At 43.2% G+C, this 12979-nt stretch overlaps 1 protein-coding gene across 1 annotated transcript in view; it reads right to left on the bottom strand.

Annotated features, from left to right (window-relative positions):
* The window catches only part of ppp1r13bb (protein phosphatase 1, regulatory subunit 13Bb), a 66730-nt gene that overhangs the window by 289 nt on the left and 53462 nt on the right, over nucleotides 1-12979 (bottom strand). The window contains exons 8-18 of the mRNA XM_056294104.1: nucleotides 10559-10758; nucleotides 10165-10329; nucleotides 9313-9505; nucleotides 6359-6492; nucleotides 5628-6075; nucleotides 4369-5156; nucleotides 4102-4239; nucleotides 3788-3921; nucleotides 3475-3641; nucleotides 2891-3090; nucleotides 1-2644 (exon numbers count right to left, since the gene is read on the bottom strand). The exon at nucleotides 1-2644 is cut by the window's left edge and continues 289 nt beyond it. Coding sequence (XP_056150079.1) covers nucleotides 2603-2644; nucleotides 2891-3090; nucleotides 3475-3641; nucleotides 3788-3921; nucleotides 4102-4239; nucleotides 4369-5156; nucleotides 5628-6075; nucleotides 6359-6492; nucleotides 9313-9505; nucleotides 10165-10329; nucleotides 10559-10758 — 2609 coding nt within the window. The 3' untranslated portion in view covers nucleotides 1-2602. The remainder of the gene's footprint in view (nucleotides 2645-2890; nucleotides 3091-3474; nucleotides 3642-3787; nucleotides 3922-4101; nucleotides 4240-4368; nucleotides 5157-5627; nucleotides 6076-6358; nucleotides 6493-9312; nucleotides 9506-10164; nucleotides 10330-10558; nucleotides 10759-12979) is intronic.

Here is a 12979-nt window from a genome sequence, read left to right as displayed (position 1 = left end):
ACCTCAAGCTAAAGGACTCGACAAATTCAGGATTGTCTAGAGCTAACAATATGCAGATTTGAATGTTTCCAAATCAGACACAATGACCTGCTCTCCAATACATCGATTAATGTATACCTGCTTGAGTGATGTATTCAGGAATTAACATGCATACGTCAGCATTTTTTTAGCAGCCCAAATGAATGTTAATGCAGGCTCAGTGCACAACAGAAATACAATTAGCACTTTGTTGGTGAAAGAATGTTTGATGTGGGAGGACGAGACGTGCCGACATTTCCCCTCCAGCATCAACATCAGGTCAAGTTTGTCAGGGCCAAATGAAAATATATTTAACAGACAACTATGCACTTCTATCTTTTTTCATTATCACCTAACCATAAGTTAAAAAAAAGCCAAGGAGGTTTTACAAAAACCAAGTGCTGAGTTATGTCTGAGGGGGGGAAAAAACAACACAAAAACCATTAAGATTTGGCAATTTTATTTTTCTGAGGTATCTGGATTTTAGTAAAGATTTGCAAATCTTCCTCTCCAATTAAAGTAATGCAGCTTTAATGCCTTCTTGCTTGGTGTAAAATCAAAATGTGCTCAGCATGTGAATATCATCAAATTCATGCCCTGGTTATAAATGTGCTGAGTAAAAAGCTTTGGTTAGGGAGAAAATGCCAAAACTCACACCCCCAGGTCAACATTTGGGACAAACGGTTATCTAAGCATGGCGCTGATTACATCGTTTACCATCTTGTACTTTGCTTCACTGAACTGATTGACCGAATGCCATCTGATTTTTTTAATTTCTTTATTTTTTTTACTGAATTCAACATCTTGACCAACCCAGATTAAGATAACTTTAACTTTGTAGTCTTTTTACACCCTAATCAGATGTTGTGCAGACACACAGCTTTATGCAATGTGCTTGGCAATAAAGCATAACATTGTTTGTTGTCCAATACCATGACAATACATTTTGGCAACTGCAGCATACTACCCGTTTACCACAGGGATAATAAAACAAGAAAAATGTAAATTCCACCCATCTATCTCCATTGCTCATCAGAGTAGTGTTCTTTCTCTACGAAACAAAGAGGGAAATGGTTGTCCAAACTACGCAATGCATGTAGTGAAACCTCATCAGTGTTGCATTCGGGAGACTCTGCTGGCTAGCTTTGACCAATGATGATTTAATAAAAGGCTTGCTTAATGGGTTGGAGGGTTCTAGTGGGCTGTGACAATAACTACTGAAAGTGAACGATATTTTCGGTTTTGTCCCGCCAATCCATTTTCTTTTCCAGTATCAACGATTCAAAGAACTTTTCATCAAATCCCAAAGGCAGATTAATAAATCATGACTAATTTGAAGACAAACCAGGTGGATGACTCACTAATCTGTTTAATCTGATTAAACACAGTCCATGAAATAACAGTTATGACTGATAAATCTCGTATACATCTTTGGTGGGTAGACTGGAGTGGTAGACAATACAATAGCAAACAATATGGACCAGTTCTTGGTAGGCCAGAAATTTGTCACACTGTTCAAGATTCTGTACTTTACTGCAAAGGGATCACACTGGCACGCTGAATAAACACCAAGGCTGCATTCACATGGAATCTGGTAAACGGCAGACGGCAAATCGGAAGTCATTATTTTGGATGACAGCAGGACGGTAAAATCCGATATCACCAGCAAATTATGCCGACAGCGGCAACAGCACTGCCGTCCAAAGTTAAAATATCTTAACTTTTTGCCGTCCTCTGTGACGAAATTTACAATGGGATGTTACGTAGCACGTCACAAAACAAAAGAAGGCGGACTCATTTTATAGGTATGAATTGACACAATTACTGTGTATAACTAAATAAAAAACACAAAACATGTTCGTATAAGTTTAATCTTTTTTTTCTGCAAACATCATCATGGCAACCCATGTAGTTTGTTTTTTTAACCGTCCTGCCTTTCCGTCACAAAGTTTGTGGTTGTTCCCGTTCCATTTTGCCCACTGTCATTTACCGTTTCCAAGAGTTCATGTGAAGGCAACGTAAGTAGCCTATTTTCAATGTGGTCATTCATCATAAACTTTCATGTAAAACAATTTCACTGTGGACCTGATATTGTCGAGTTGGCTCTCCTGTGCCTGAATGGCCTCACATAAGCCGAAAAACATGCAAAATAACTTGGAGTCTGGCTGACTTAAACGTGTGAGCACTGGTTGGACACACAGACACGTTTGTGTTTTGTTCTTCAATGAGATGATTGATAAAGTACTGACAAGTGAATTAGGAGAAAGTCGAATTAGGAGAATGACAAAGTAATGTTGTGGGGTTTGGAGGTCCTGCAGGGTAAACATGGAGTGGTTAAAGGGATTTTCCCCTTTGCGACATTTGAATTTCACTATTTTTTGTTCTGTGTGGGTGTGTGTTTATGCATAAATACGTGTGTCAAGAGTTCACTGCTGCCTTATGCTTCAGAGTAAGGATTTCAGGAGAAGCAAAAGGCATGGGAGGTTATGGCCACAGGGAAAAGGAGAGAGCACCAGGCCCTTTTGTTCTCTGCTCTTTGTTCTGCTGAGTCCAGTCGTTAACCAATGGGTGACGGGGAGCAAAATCATGCCAGGGAGCGCTGACGAGGCTTTATCCTGGGATACAGCTGGAGTTTAAAAAAAGAGAGGAGAAACAGTCGTTATAATTTTCTTAATGTTCTCAATGATGCTGTCACAGTAAGATTAAAAAATAAAGCAAAAAAAAAAAATGAATTCGCTAAATTCTCATTGTTTGGGATTCAGGTGTGGGTGGGTGGGTATGGATTCACATCAAAAATTAATTTGAAATTTTTTAAGTACGGATTTCTTAAGAGAAACCACACATATGAGCCACTGTATGTGGTTGGTTTTACCCCTAGCAGGTTTCGGGGCACGTAGCCCTCGTTGTCATCCAGGCGTGCCCACCACCACTCTGTTTCGCTGTCATCCTGTCTCCGGAGAATGGTAATGGCATCGCCCTCATTGAAGGACAGCTCATCTGAACTCTGAGCCTCATACTCCCAAAGAGCATACACTGTGCCCTTGTTCATTACACCCAGCTTCTCCTGCACACCTGGACACAGAAAGGTGGAAAATAAACAGTTGAGATGGCGTCTGTAGAGAAAACACCAGGTCGTTCTTTTGCCAGTACAGATTCCCATCACTGGCATGAGCTGTGACCATTTATAGTTTTGAAATTGGGTTTGCAATTGCACTGGAGGGGACCGCACAAATCAATGCTTTCATTTGGGTATTGTCTCTCATGTGAAAACATGAAAAGTCTGTAAATATCAAACTGCATTTAATGTTGAACTTTTACTCCCAATATTTAGGATGGTTCAAATTGACTTTAAACATTTGCTGGCTTCAACAACAGTCTTTCAGTTCTCAAGTGGAAAAAGGTATGTCTGTTAAAAGCTTTGTCAGAGTAGAACAGTCCAAGAGGAAGGACGCTCACCATAGAGGAACTGGGAGCACTGGATGTAGCCCTCCTCCATCTCCTCGCACTTATCTGCAGCCGTCTCCACATCACTGATGGTGCTGGCAAAAATGGCTGCCCCCGACTCCACCAGCAGCTTGCACAGATGGACACTGTTGCAGGAAGCTGCACAGTGAAGCGGTGTCCTATGAGAGAGAGAGAGAGAGAGACACACACACACACAAAATCAATATTATCAATGAACCAAAAAGGCCAAATAAGAGCAACTCAATATCACATTCCAGATAGTTGGTGACACCACCAAAGGCCTCACAAAAGAGCTACGGCTCACCATCCATCACTGTCGGCAGCATTAACATTGACCCCAAAATCCAACAGGAACTTGACTATGTGGTGATGTCCTGCACACACAGCATTGTGCAGGGGCGTGATGCCCTCATCGTTGGGAGTGCTGGGGTTTTCCACCTGGCAATAGAGGAACAGAGATGAGAGGATGGAGGTGGGGGTTAGCTGGGACAGTCCTCACAAGAAAATAGGTGCAAAAGCAAATCAAGTAGTAAACTCAAACATGCACATGCAAAAGAAAAGTTCCCACGCATCCGCGCGCGCACACACACACACACACACACACACACACACACACACCTCGTAGATGATTCTCTGGACGAGATCAAACTCTCCCTCCAGTGAGGCATCAAGCAGGAGGGCCAAGGGGTTGAACTTCACCCTTAGGCCATGACCAGTGCGCTCAGAATTGGGCTTCTTCAGGTTGGTGCGCTTCTCCTGATGAAAAGCAGAGGGAAAGCGAAGGCAGTGTCAGGGCAACAGATCCATTTCTACAAACAGTAAAGTACTGGAACTCGGAGACAGATTTCGATACATTCCAAAATATACAAATGCATCTTCTCTCACCAAGGGCTGTGAGGGCGTGGTGCCGATCTCCTCCGGAGTGCTGACCTCAGGCACAGGGCTGGGGAGCACGGCCTCGGGGCCTCCCACATTGTTGTTGTTGTTGTCCTCTGATTCCTCTGGCTCAGCAAGGTCTGCCAGCCCCTCTGTTGGCGATGGTGATGGCTGGTTGTCATTAGCATCAGTGGGTGGAGGTGGAGGCTCAGAGACTGGCTCCTCAGCTCCCACTGGCATAGGCAGCACCATTTCAGAAGCGGGGGGATTGCCGTTGTCTGTGTCAGCAGCTGAGTCGCCTGCTAGATAGCCTGGAGGATTGGCTGGCTGGTAGAATGGCGTGCCATTGCCCGGGCTGCCACCACTGCCCCCTCCGCTGACCGCATTTCCCTCTATGCCCCCTGCCAGGGTGTTGAACCTCTGATACAGCAGCTTCTGGATGTTGGGTCCACCTGGGCCCTCGGGCTCCGTGATAGAGCTGCGCTTCTTGAGGGGCCGAGGAGCATTCGCCAGCTTTTTGCGGAGCACTTCCAGGTCAGCGTCACTTTGGTAGCGCAGTGGAGAGTGCACCATGGGCGTGAGCTTGGTGGGGCTGAGAGGCCGCGGAATATTCTCCACACTTGGAGGGGGCGCAGAGGGCTCAAGGGGCTGGCAGCCATCCAGATCATCTGCCTCACCATCCAAGGTGTCCTCACCGCTGGGGTGACCCTGGAGCAGGGGGAAAGCCCCACCTGCTTGCATGAAAGGCAAGGGCGAGGGTGGTGTTGAACTGGCAGGGAGAACAGGCTTTCCGTAAACTATGGGGGGGGAAAAAAGCCCAGTGCAGAACAAAATATATTATAAATTAGAATATTATGACACATATCTCTGTATGAATATGTATATGTTTTTTCACTTTGTTTTTGAAGTGCCCCGTGTGTGTTTCTCTATCTGCTGTGTCTTTCTGGATCTTGTAGCGGCTGTGAAAAAGGATTTCCTTCATGAAGCCAATAAATTACCTTCATATAATTTTCCCTTTTAATGTCCATTCATGTAGGAAAACTGATGGTCCAAACAGCTCATCAATTTTCAAATATGTCAAAGCTCAATCGGCACAAGTACTTAAAAACATAATTGTTACTACCTTAATAAGTTACATAAAGCATTAGTCTAACCTATGTATTAACTGATTTATCAACTAATCCAGTTGACAGGTTTTTTTTGTGTTAATAGTTCATTAAACATTAATCTCCCTTGTTATGCTGCTGCATCTCTTAAAGCCCTCTTACCAGCTTTGAGAGCAGGTTTGTGTGGCTGGCTCTTTGGTGCTGCCTGTTGAAGGTACATGTGGTAGATGGAGCTGGAGTTCATGGTAGCTGGGCCCTTGCGTGGTGACTGAGGACGTGAGCCTCTATCTGGGATGAAGGGCCGCACTGCCACAGCTAGAGGGGGTTCCAGCCGCTCGCTGAGCCCGGGGGGGAAAAGGGGTGAGTTGGGCTGAAAGGTGGGGCTTGGGGGTACGGAGATGCGCTGCTGGATCTGCTGGGAAGATGAGCCTGTGGTAGGGGGAACTCGAGGCCAGGCTGGGGCTGGCGGGTTGGGGAGAGGCCGAGGCGGTGGGGCATCCTTACGACGCTCCAGGGAGCTGCCAGCGGTTGAGGAGATGAGATGAGAGCCATACGGAGGGGGCTGCGGCTTGGATATGGCAGGGGAAACCGCAATCTTTGAGTCAAGCACCTGAGTATAGGCATGAACACACCCAACCCACCGTGATTAGACCATGATTTGTTTTACACAAAGGTGAGGAAAAACAAAGTTTCAAAATGGTGACAGTCAGACAATTCCTTGCCTTTAGCCTATAATAATGTTATCAAGATATTATGAGAGCTCTTTTAAAGAAAGCATATTAAATCCCCACTTTAATTCTGAACATGAAATTATGGCAGAGTACATGACTATTGAAATAACCGCTCCCTCTTTGCTGTGCACATTTAAGCAGATCAAACGAAAGGAGACAAACCTTTTCTGGAGTTGGAGCCACAGGCGAACCTGAAGGAGGGCTTTTACCCTGGGTATCTGTACCCGAGTCCCTCCTGTCAGGGGGTTTGAGGGATGCATTGTTTTTGCCTACTGTAGGCCAGCCAGTATCATTCGCTAGGGTAGAGAGGTGATAAGGACACAATCAGTACTTCGTGCAAGAGAAGTGTGGGGTTCTTTTTGATCGTGGAGTTGGCAAGATAAGTGGAGGAGTGATTTAGTGCTCATATATCATGGACAAAGCACATCCACCAGAGCTAGGTCTTAATGGTATTTAGTATTTAGTTCTCTTCATTATTTGAAGTGTTAGGAGTACTAAAACCAAGCTAAGCAAAGGAACTGCATTCCATTTCCTGAAAACCAATCATGTAAAATTGTAATTGCAAACACATGTATACCATTTTGACCTAGAACTGGTATTAATGAAGGGGTCGGAATTTTTAAAAAGCCCATCAAATAACCATGTACCCTTTTGGGAAATTCAAGAAAGGTTTCGTGCTGCCGTTTTGTCCTTGAGAAAGGGTAAATACTTGCCTCATTCTCCCCATTAACTTGCACAAGCATTGCCAAAAAAGGTATGAGGTGGCTGCTACCAATTTCTCAAAAAAAAAACAAAAAAAAAAAAACATGAGCAAGAAAGCTTTAATTTTCCTAAGACAAAGCTTGGTTATCAATCAATGGGATAAAAATGCTGGATGTTGCTGCAATGGTTGAAAAGTATCATAAATGAAGATACTGTTATCTTTTCATCATCCAGTTGTTAAACTTCATTAAGGATTATTAGATTGTAGAGCATCCATATTTAGAGACAATATGCACAGCAGCCATGTCACTGCTACTCATATAGAATCCAAACAATAAACAAAAACATAATAAAATAAAGACATAAAAACCAATATTCTCCAAAACATAGAAAGCAACACTGATAAACATTAAGAATGGGGAGAAAGAAAGAGGGTCAGATGGACAAAACACAGCACAAATGGGTGTGGTAAATATGCCATAAATGAGTCAAGCAATTCTTTTTGACAGATATTGCAAAACGGTGGCAATATAGCTGTAGTATTAGTAAACCACTAGTTAAAGACCAAAACAACACTCCTCAGTAAATTATTGAAAATGATTGTGTTTTAGTGCAAATTGGCTGACATTTGGTGCATCTTAGGAATGACCATAACAACGCTTTCAGCTTTGTTATGGTCGCTTGTGACAGACTTTTGACAGTGGAAAGCATCGTTTGTTGGGAATGACAGTGCTGAAGTGAACATGAATGAGACAACGAAACATGAATGAGACAATTTCCTTGTGCAAGTGAAAGCTTGATGAATTAAACTGACTATGGTTCTAATGTCATCACTGTGCAGTTTCACAGGATGATGTGAAAAGTTAGGCAGGTTGGAATTAGAAACCAGGCTCAAATCTACTGGATGATGGCTTTGGTAAATGTAACTGGGGCACAGGTGAACCTTCTCAAAAGTACATACACAAACACGTACACACAAACACGTGAACACGCACGCACGGACACACACACACACACACACACACACACACACACACACACACACAGGATCAGCAGTGCTTCATCTTGAAAGATTTTCTGCACAAGCAAAATGATGCCAGCTATCAGTTACAATAAAATAAAAATAACTCAATAGTAAATAATTTCTGGAGAATGGCAACAAAGTTTTTAAAGGAAGCGGTAATTAGTCTGACATTATGAACCATCCCACAGAGGAAAGTGTCCAAATGGCTTGTCAAAATGTCAGTACTCTTGCCAATTTGTATAATCTGGATATATATTGCATTGATAGATTAGGCAAGGATGGGCTAAATGATATATCAATCAAGGATGCCCTCCTCATTTTAGCAGTTTGCACTGGCTCCTCTCACTTGCAAGTTGCACAGCTAATCTACAATTCCTCTGGGACTTGAACTGGTGCAGAAAACCATGATCACTTTTAGTGAGAAAATGTTTTGAGATTTCAAATGTCATAGGGTTGATGTCACTGGAGGGTGCCCATGAGGCATAATCTGTCACCGCCCATTCTTTACAGATCTCAAATTTGAATTTGCCTAATCGTTTATCAGTGTTCATTGGATATGAATATGGTATGGAACAAAAAGTCCAGCAGCATGCTGACGATCCTGTGCACTACTTGAGAGACAAGGTTCAAAACGTGCCGTCCCTCTGCCTCTAGGCAACCTGTGCACTCACGGGACGTGCCATCAGAGCCAGTGGAGGCTCCGGGACCTGCGTGCGATTCTGGAGGGGACGGAGGCACTGGGTCCACAATGATGTCTAAATCAGACACCTTCCATGGGCCGGGAGGCTTTCGCACACTGTCTGCCCCTGGCAATGAGGCCCCCACCCCACGGCGGAGCAAAGACGTCACACAAAGAGAGGACACCATAGACAGATGACAAAACAGGAAAGAAAGGGAGGAAAATCACAGTATACACCACAGAGCACACAGGAAGAGATTAGAGGAGGAGGGAAAAGAAACAAGAGTTCAAGTCAAGGTGGAGAATCAACTAAACCAGAAAAGTCAGGTAGGAAGAAAGCAACTGAGCATCTGAAGCCAACAGGGATTGTACCCACATGCCATTCATGCACAATGTGTTAAAAGCAAAAATTGTCTTCAGATTTGCTGAACAATAATGCAGTTGTTTATAATTCTGCCTCTGGAAGCGCATTTATCTACACTGACATATCCAACCTTAAAAGTACCTTTTCAGCTGCCTCTAATCTTGTTTTGTCTCCCTGTTAAAGTTTCTATTGTAATGACAAAAAGTTAACAAATAGCTAGAACTTACTTAATTATCCAAATGTAAGGGGACTTGGTAAAGTCCTTTGTTGAAGTGATGGTTTTCATAGTTTATTATTGCTTTTCTTTTTCTAAAAACTATTTGGAACTGACCAGGACAATGACCAACCTGATTTGGAACGGCCGTGGTTGGACTGGGTATTGACCCCGAGTGTCTGAGGCTTTAGAGGGTCTGGTGGTACAGAGTAGCCCCCTTCCTGTCGGCCTGGCACAGGGACCTGTATGTAGGGACCCACTGCTGCCACACGGCCCAGGGTACCAGGTGCTGGCTGAGGGGAGGGAGGCCCATTGGCTCTGTTCAGCTATGAGAAAGGAGAGAAGGGTAATTGTCAAATGTGGAAAGCATGGGTGGTGGTAAAAGGGAGAAATATCATTACTGACACACACTAGTACCACCCGAGGATAGAGCAAAATGTTTACTGAATGCCCACTGAAACTCCTATTCTGTAGCATTGATACAAACAAGCAAGTCTAATGGCAGTGCAACCCCGTGACAGATGTGACAGACAATTTGAGTAAGATAAAAAAAAAAGATGATTATGATAATAATAATAATATTAGGTATAATAATAATTTCACAAGTTTTACCATCATGCGAGAAACCATTGTTAGAATTTTTTCCTCCCTGAATATACAGTATTCATCTAGTTTCATAGTCCTCACTATGAAAGTTTGGATACGTGAACTCTAAATGGAAGTCCACTCCATAGTAGCTTCACAGTGTGAGTCATCTTCCATGAATAAATGTAATTATCAGCAACAGTCACATGGAAAACAACATTGAAGTCAAAACAACCTGAACTGCAGTGGATCAATTACCACTGCTGCATTTCACCACACATTTTTAACCAATGCACTGACAGTAGTCACAACACGCTTGGAGATCCACAGTGGACACATTTTTTTCTAACACAAAAAGAGAATAGGCTTGAGCAGGTGCACCGAGTGTTCCTAGCCTTACAGGAAGGTTCTCTTTTTGACGTGCCTCAGCTTTTTTCTTGTAGAGGCGCTCCCGGAGCTCACTGATGCGCTTGTCCATGAGTGTCACCTCCATGTTGCGCTTGTTGAGAAGCTCCTTCTGTTGTTGCAGCTTGCTGTTTTGCTCCTGGTTCAGCTTGTTCCGGATCTGAGGGGGATGAACACACGCGCACGCACGCACGCACACACACACACACACACACACACACACACACACACACACACACACACACACACGTAAAAAAAAGCCTCAACAAAACAATATCAATTTTTATGGCTGTATTAAGTAGTCTGCCATGTGCACATAACAATTTTAAAGAATTAAGGAGGGAAAAAAAACAAGGAAAGCATGTGTCAGTCATCCAAAATTGCAGTACCTGTAGCTCCTGGTACAGCTTGCGTAGCTCCAGGGCAGCAGTGCCTGTGACCTGGCCACCCAGGGCCGTCTGTATGCCATTGAGTTTACCCCGTCGCAGGTCCTCCAGCTGTACGCTTAGCTGCTCCACCCGCAGCACAGCCGCCTGCAACTCAGACTGTTTCTCTTGGAACAGGCTGCTCACCTGCTCTATCTCTGCCGCTGGGTGTGGGGGGAAAAAAATCTCATAAGTTCCGGTGTTTATTTTGCTGACACACAAGTATAATGAAAAATATTCATCTGTGACTTTGTGTCTGTGATGAAAACAAGATAAGTAAACAAAAATTCATCTTTGTAAATTAAAACAACAATGAATGTTCTTGAGAGATTTGTTCCGTTTTTGAAACAGAAAATAAGGTCACCGATAAACATTTTTCTTGTATTTTTTGGCAGAGAAATTCAACCTTGTTTGTTAGTCAGAGTCTCTTTAAACATTACACTACAGAAAGTCCCCATCCTTGCTCCCATTTTTCCAGTTCTTTATACTCAATGACGATGACTACTATCTATACCTTCAACACATAGGCTGGCAATGCAAGAGTTTCTCCCGGAGAAAAAGAGAAATGTCACATGTGGAGATTATGTTGACTCTACATTAGCTGGAATGCAAGGATTTCTAGTAGCTTAATGTAAATATGGGTTTCTAGGTTCTGTGTATGTACTCTGTAAGTGTGCATTAGCCCTCAGGAATTTGTGTACAAAAGTGTGTTTGTGGAACTGTTATTTTATCTTAATGCAATGTCTCAATTTGGTAGGACATCTATACTTAAATAATACCACATTACAAGTCATTTAAGTACAAATCTAATCCAATAAACTGTAGTTCCAAATAGTGGTTAGAGCATTAAATTACTACTACTGAATGGTAAAGTGAATTAGAGCGTTATGTTTAATGACTACATGCAGAACTCATGTATTTTTCACACAGACCTTTTGAACTAAGTTTAAAGCTGCATTAAGCAATATTTTTGATATAGTGAATTAAATGATTCCCTGTAATTTCAAAGGATTCCTAGTAACATCAATCTCACTGAGAATCAACATCTCAATTTTCTCAACTTTCTGTTTGGTTTTACTAGTCTGGCAAAGCGCACTGCCCTCTCTGGTCAAGTCCCTTCTTCTCGCACCACACCCCAACCCCACCAACAAAACTGTGGATTAGTTGCTCACAACTCACAAGTTCAGAACTCAACCACTATCTGCTCAGTACAAAATGGCTGCGAGTCAAACAAAGAGAGTGACTGGTGAAGGGATTAAAACATCTACCAAGCCAAAAAACCCAAATATGCATCTCAGAATTCAGTGGACTAAACTACAGCTAAAACTTGAGTGAATATTGGACCTCCATTGGCTTGGTCGGGCGTCCCTACAGACACAATTGGCCCTGTCTGCGGAAGGGGAGTCAGATGTGGGTATGTGTCCTGGTCGCTGCACTAGCGCCTGCTCTGGTTGGTCCGGGGTGCCTGTTCAAGGGGAGGGGGAACTGGGGGGAATAGTGTGATCCTTCCACGTGCTACATCCCCCTGGCGAAACTCCTCACTGTCAGCTGATAAGAAGTGGCTGACAACTCAACATGTATCGGAGGAAACATGTGGTAGTCTGCAGCCCTCCCCGGATGGAGCAGCGACTGGGACAGGTCGGGAAATAGGGTTAATTGGCCAAGTACAATTGGGGAGAAAAGCGGGGGGAGAGAGACAACCAATGTTGGACTTTCATTTATTATAGCTTGGCCCATAACCTCTTGGGAGAGGAGAGAAGGGAGGAGGGGGTGAGGAGCAGCTTAACTGTGTTTATGTTTTGTAATCTCTGTAGCCTTGCGATGTGGCCTCTAGTGGTCAGAAATTGCTGTATGCAGCCTGAAAGTGAAAACTAGACATTGCACATCGATCACATTGTTGGTACCAACAACTAAATATAAACAGCTGAAGTCGGAAGTTTAAATATACCATACATTTAAACTCACGTTTTTCACAATTCCTGACATTTAATCCTTGTAAACATTCTCTGTCTTAGGTCAGTTAGAATCACTACTTTATTTTAAGAATGTGTAATGTCAGAATAATAGTAAGAGAATGAGTTATTTCAGCGTTTATTTTTTTCATCACATTCCCAGTGCGTTAGAAGTTTATATACACTTAATATTTGGTAGCACTGCCTTTAAATTGTTTAACTTGGATCAAACGTTTTTGGTAGCCTTCCACAAGCTTCTCACAATAAGTTGCTGGAATTTTGGCCCATTCCTGACAGAACTGGTGTAACTGAGTCCGGTTTGTAGGCCTCCTTGTTTGCACAAGCTTTTTCGGTTCTGCCTGCAAATTTTCTATTGGATTGAGGTCAGAGCTTTGTGATGGCCACTACAATACCTTGACTTTGTTGTCCTTAA

The sequence above is a fragment of the Lampris incognitus genome, chromosome 15, assembly GCF_029633865.1.
Source record: "Lampris incognitus isolate fLamInc1 chromosome 15, fLamInc1.hap2, whole genome shotgun sequence".
Classification (NCBI taxonomy): Eukaryota; Metazoa; Chordata; class Actinopteri; order Lampriformes; family Lampridae; genus Lampris; species Lampris incognitus.
This window is presented reverse-complemented; position numbering and strand designations above follow the sequence as displayed.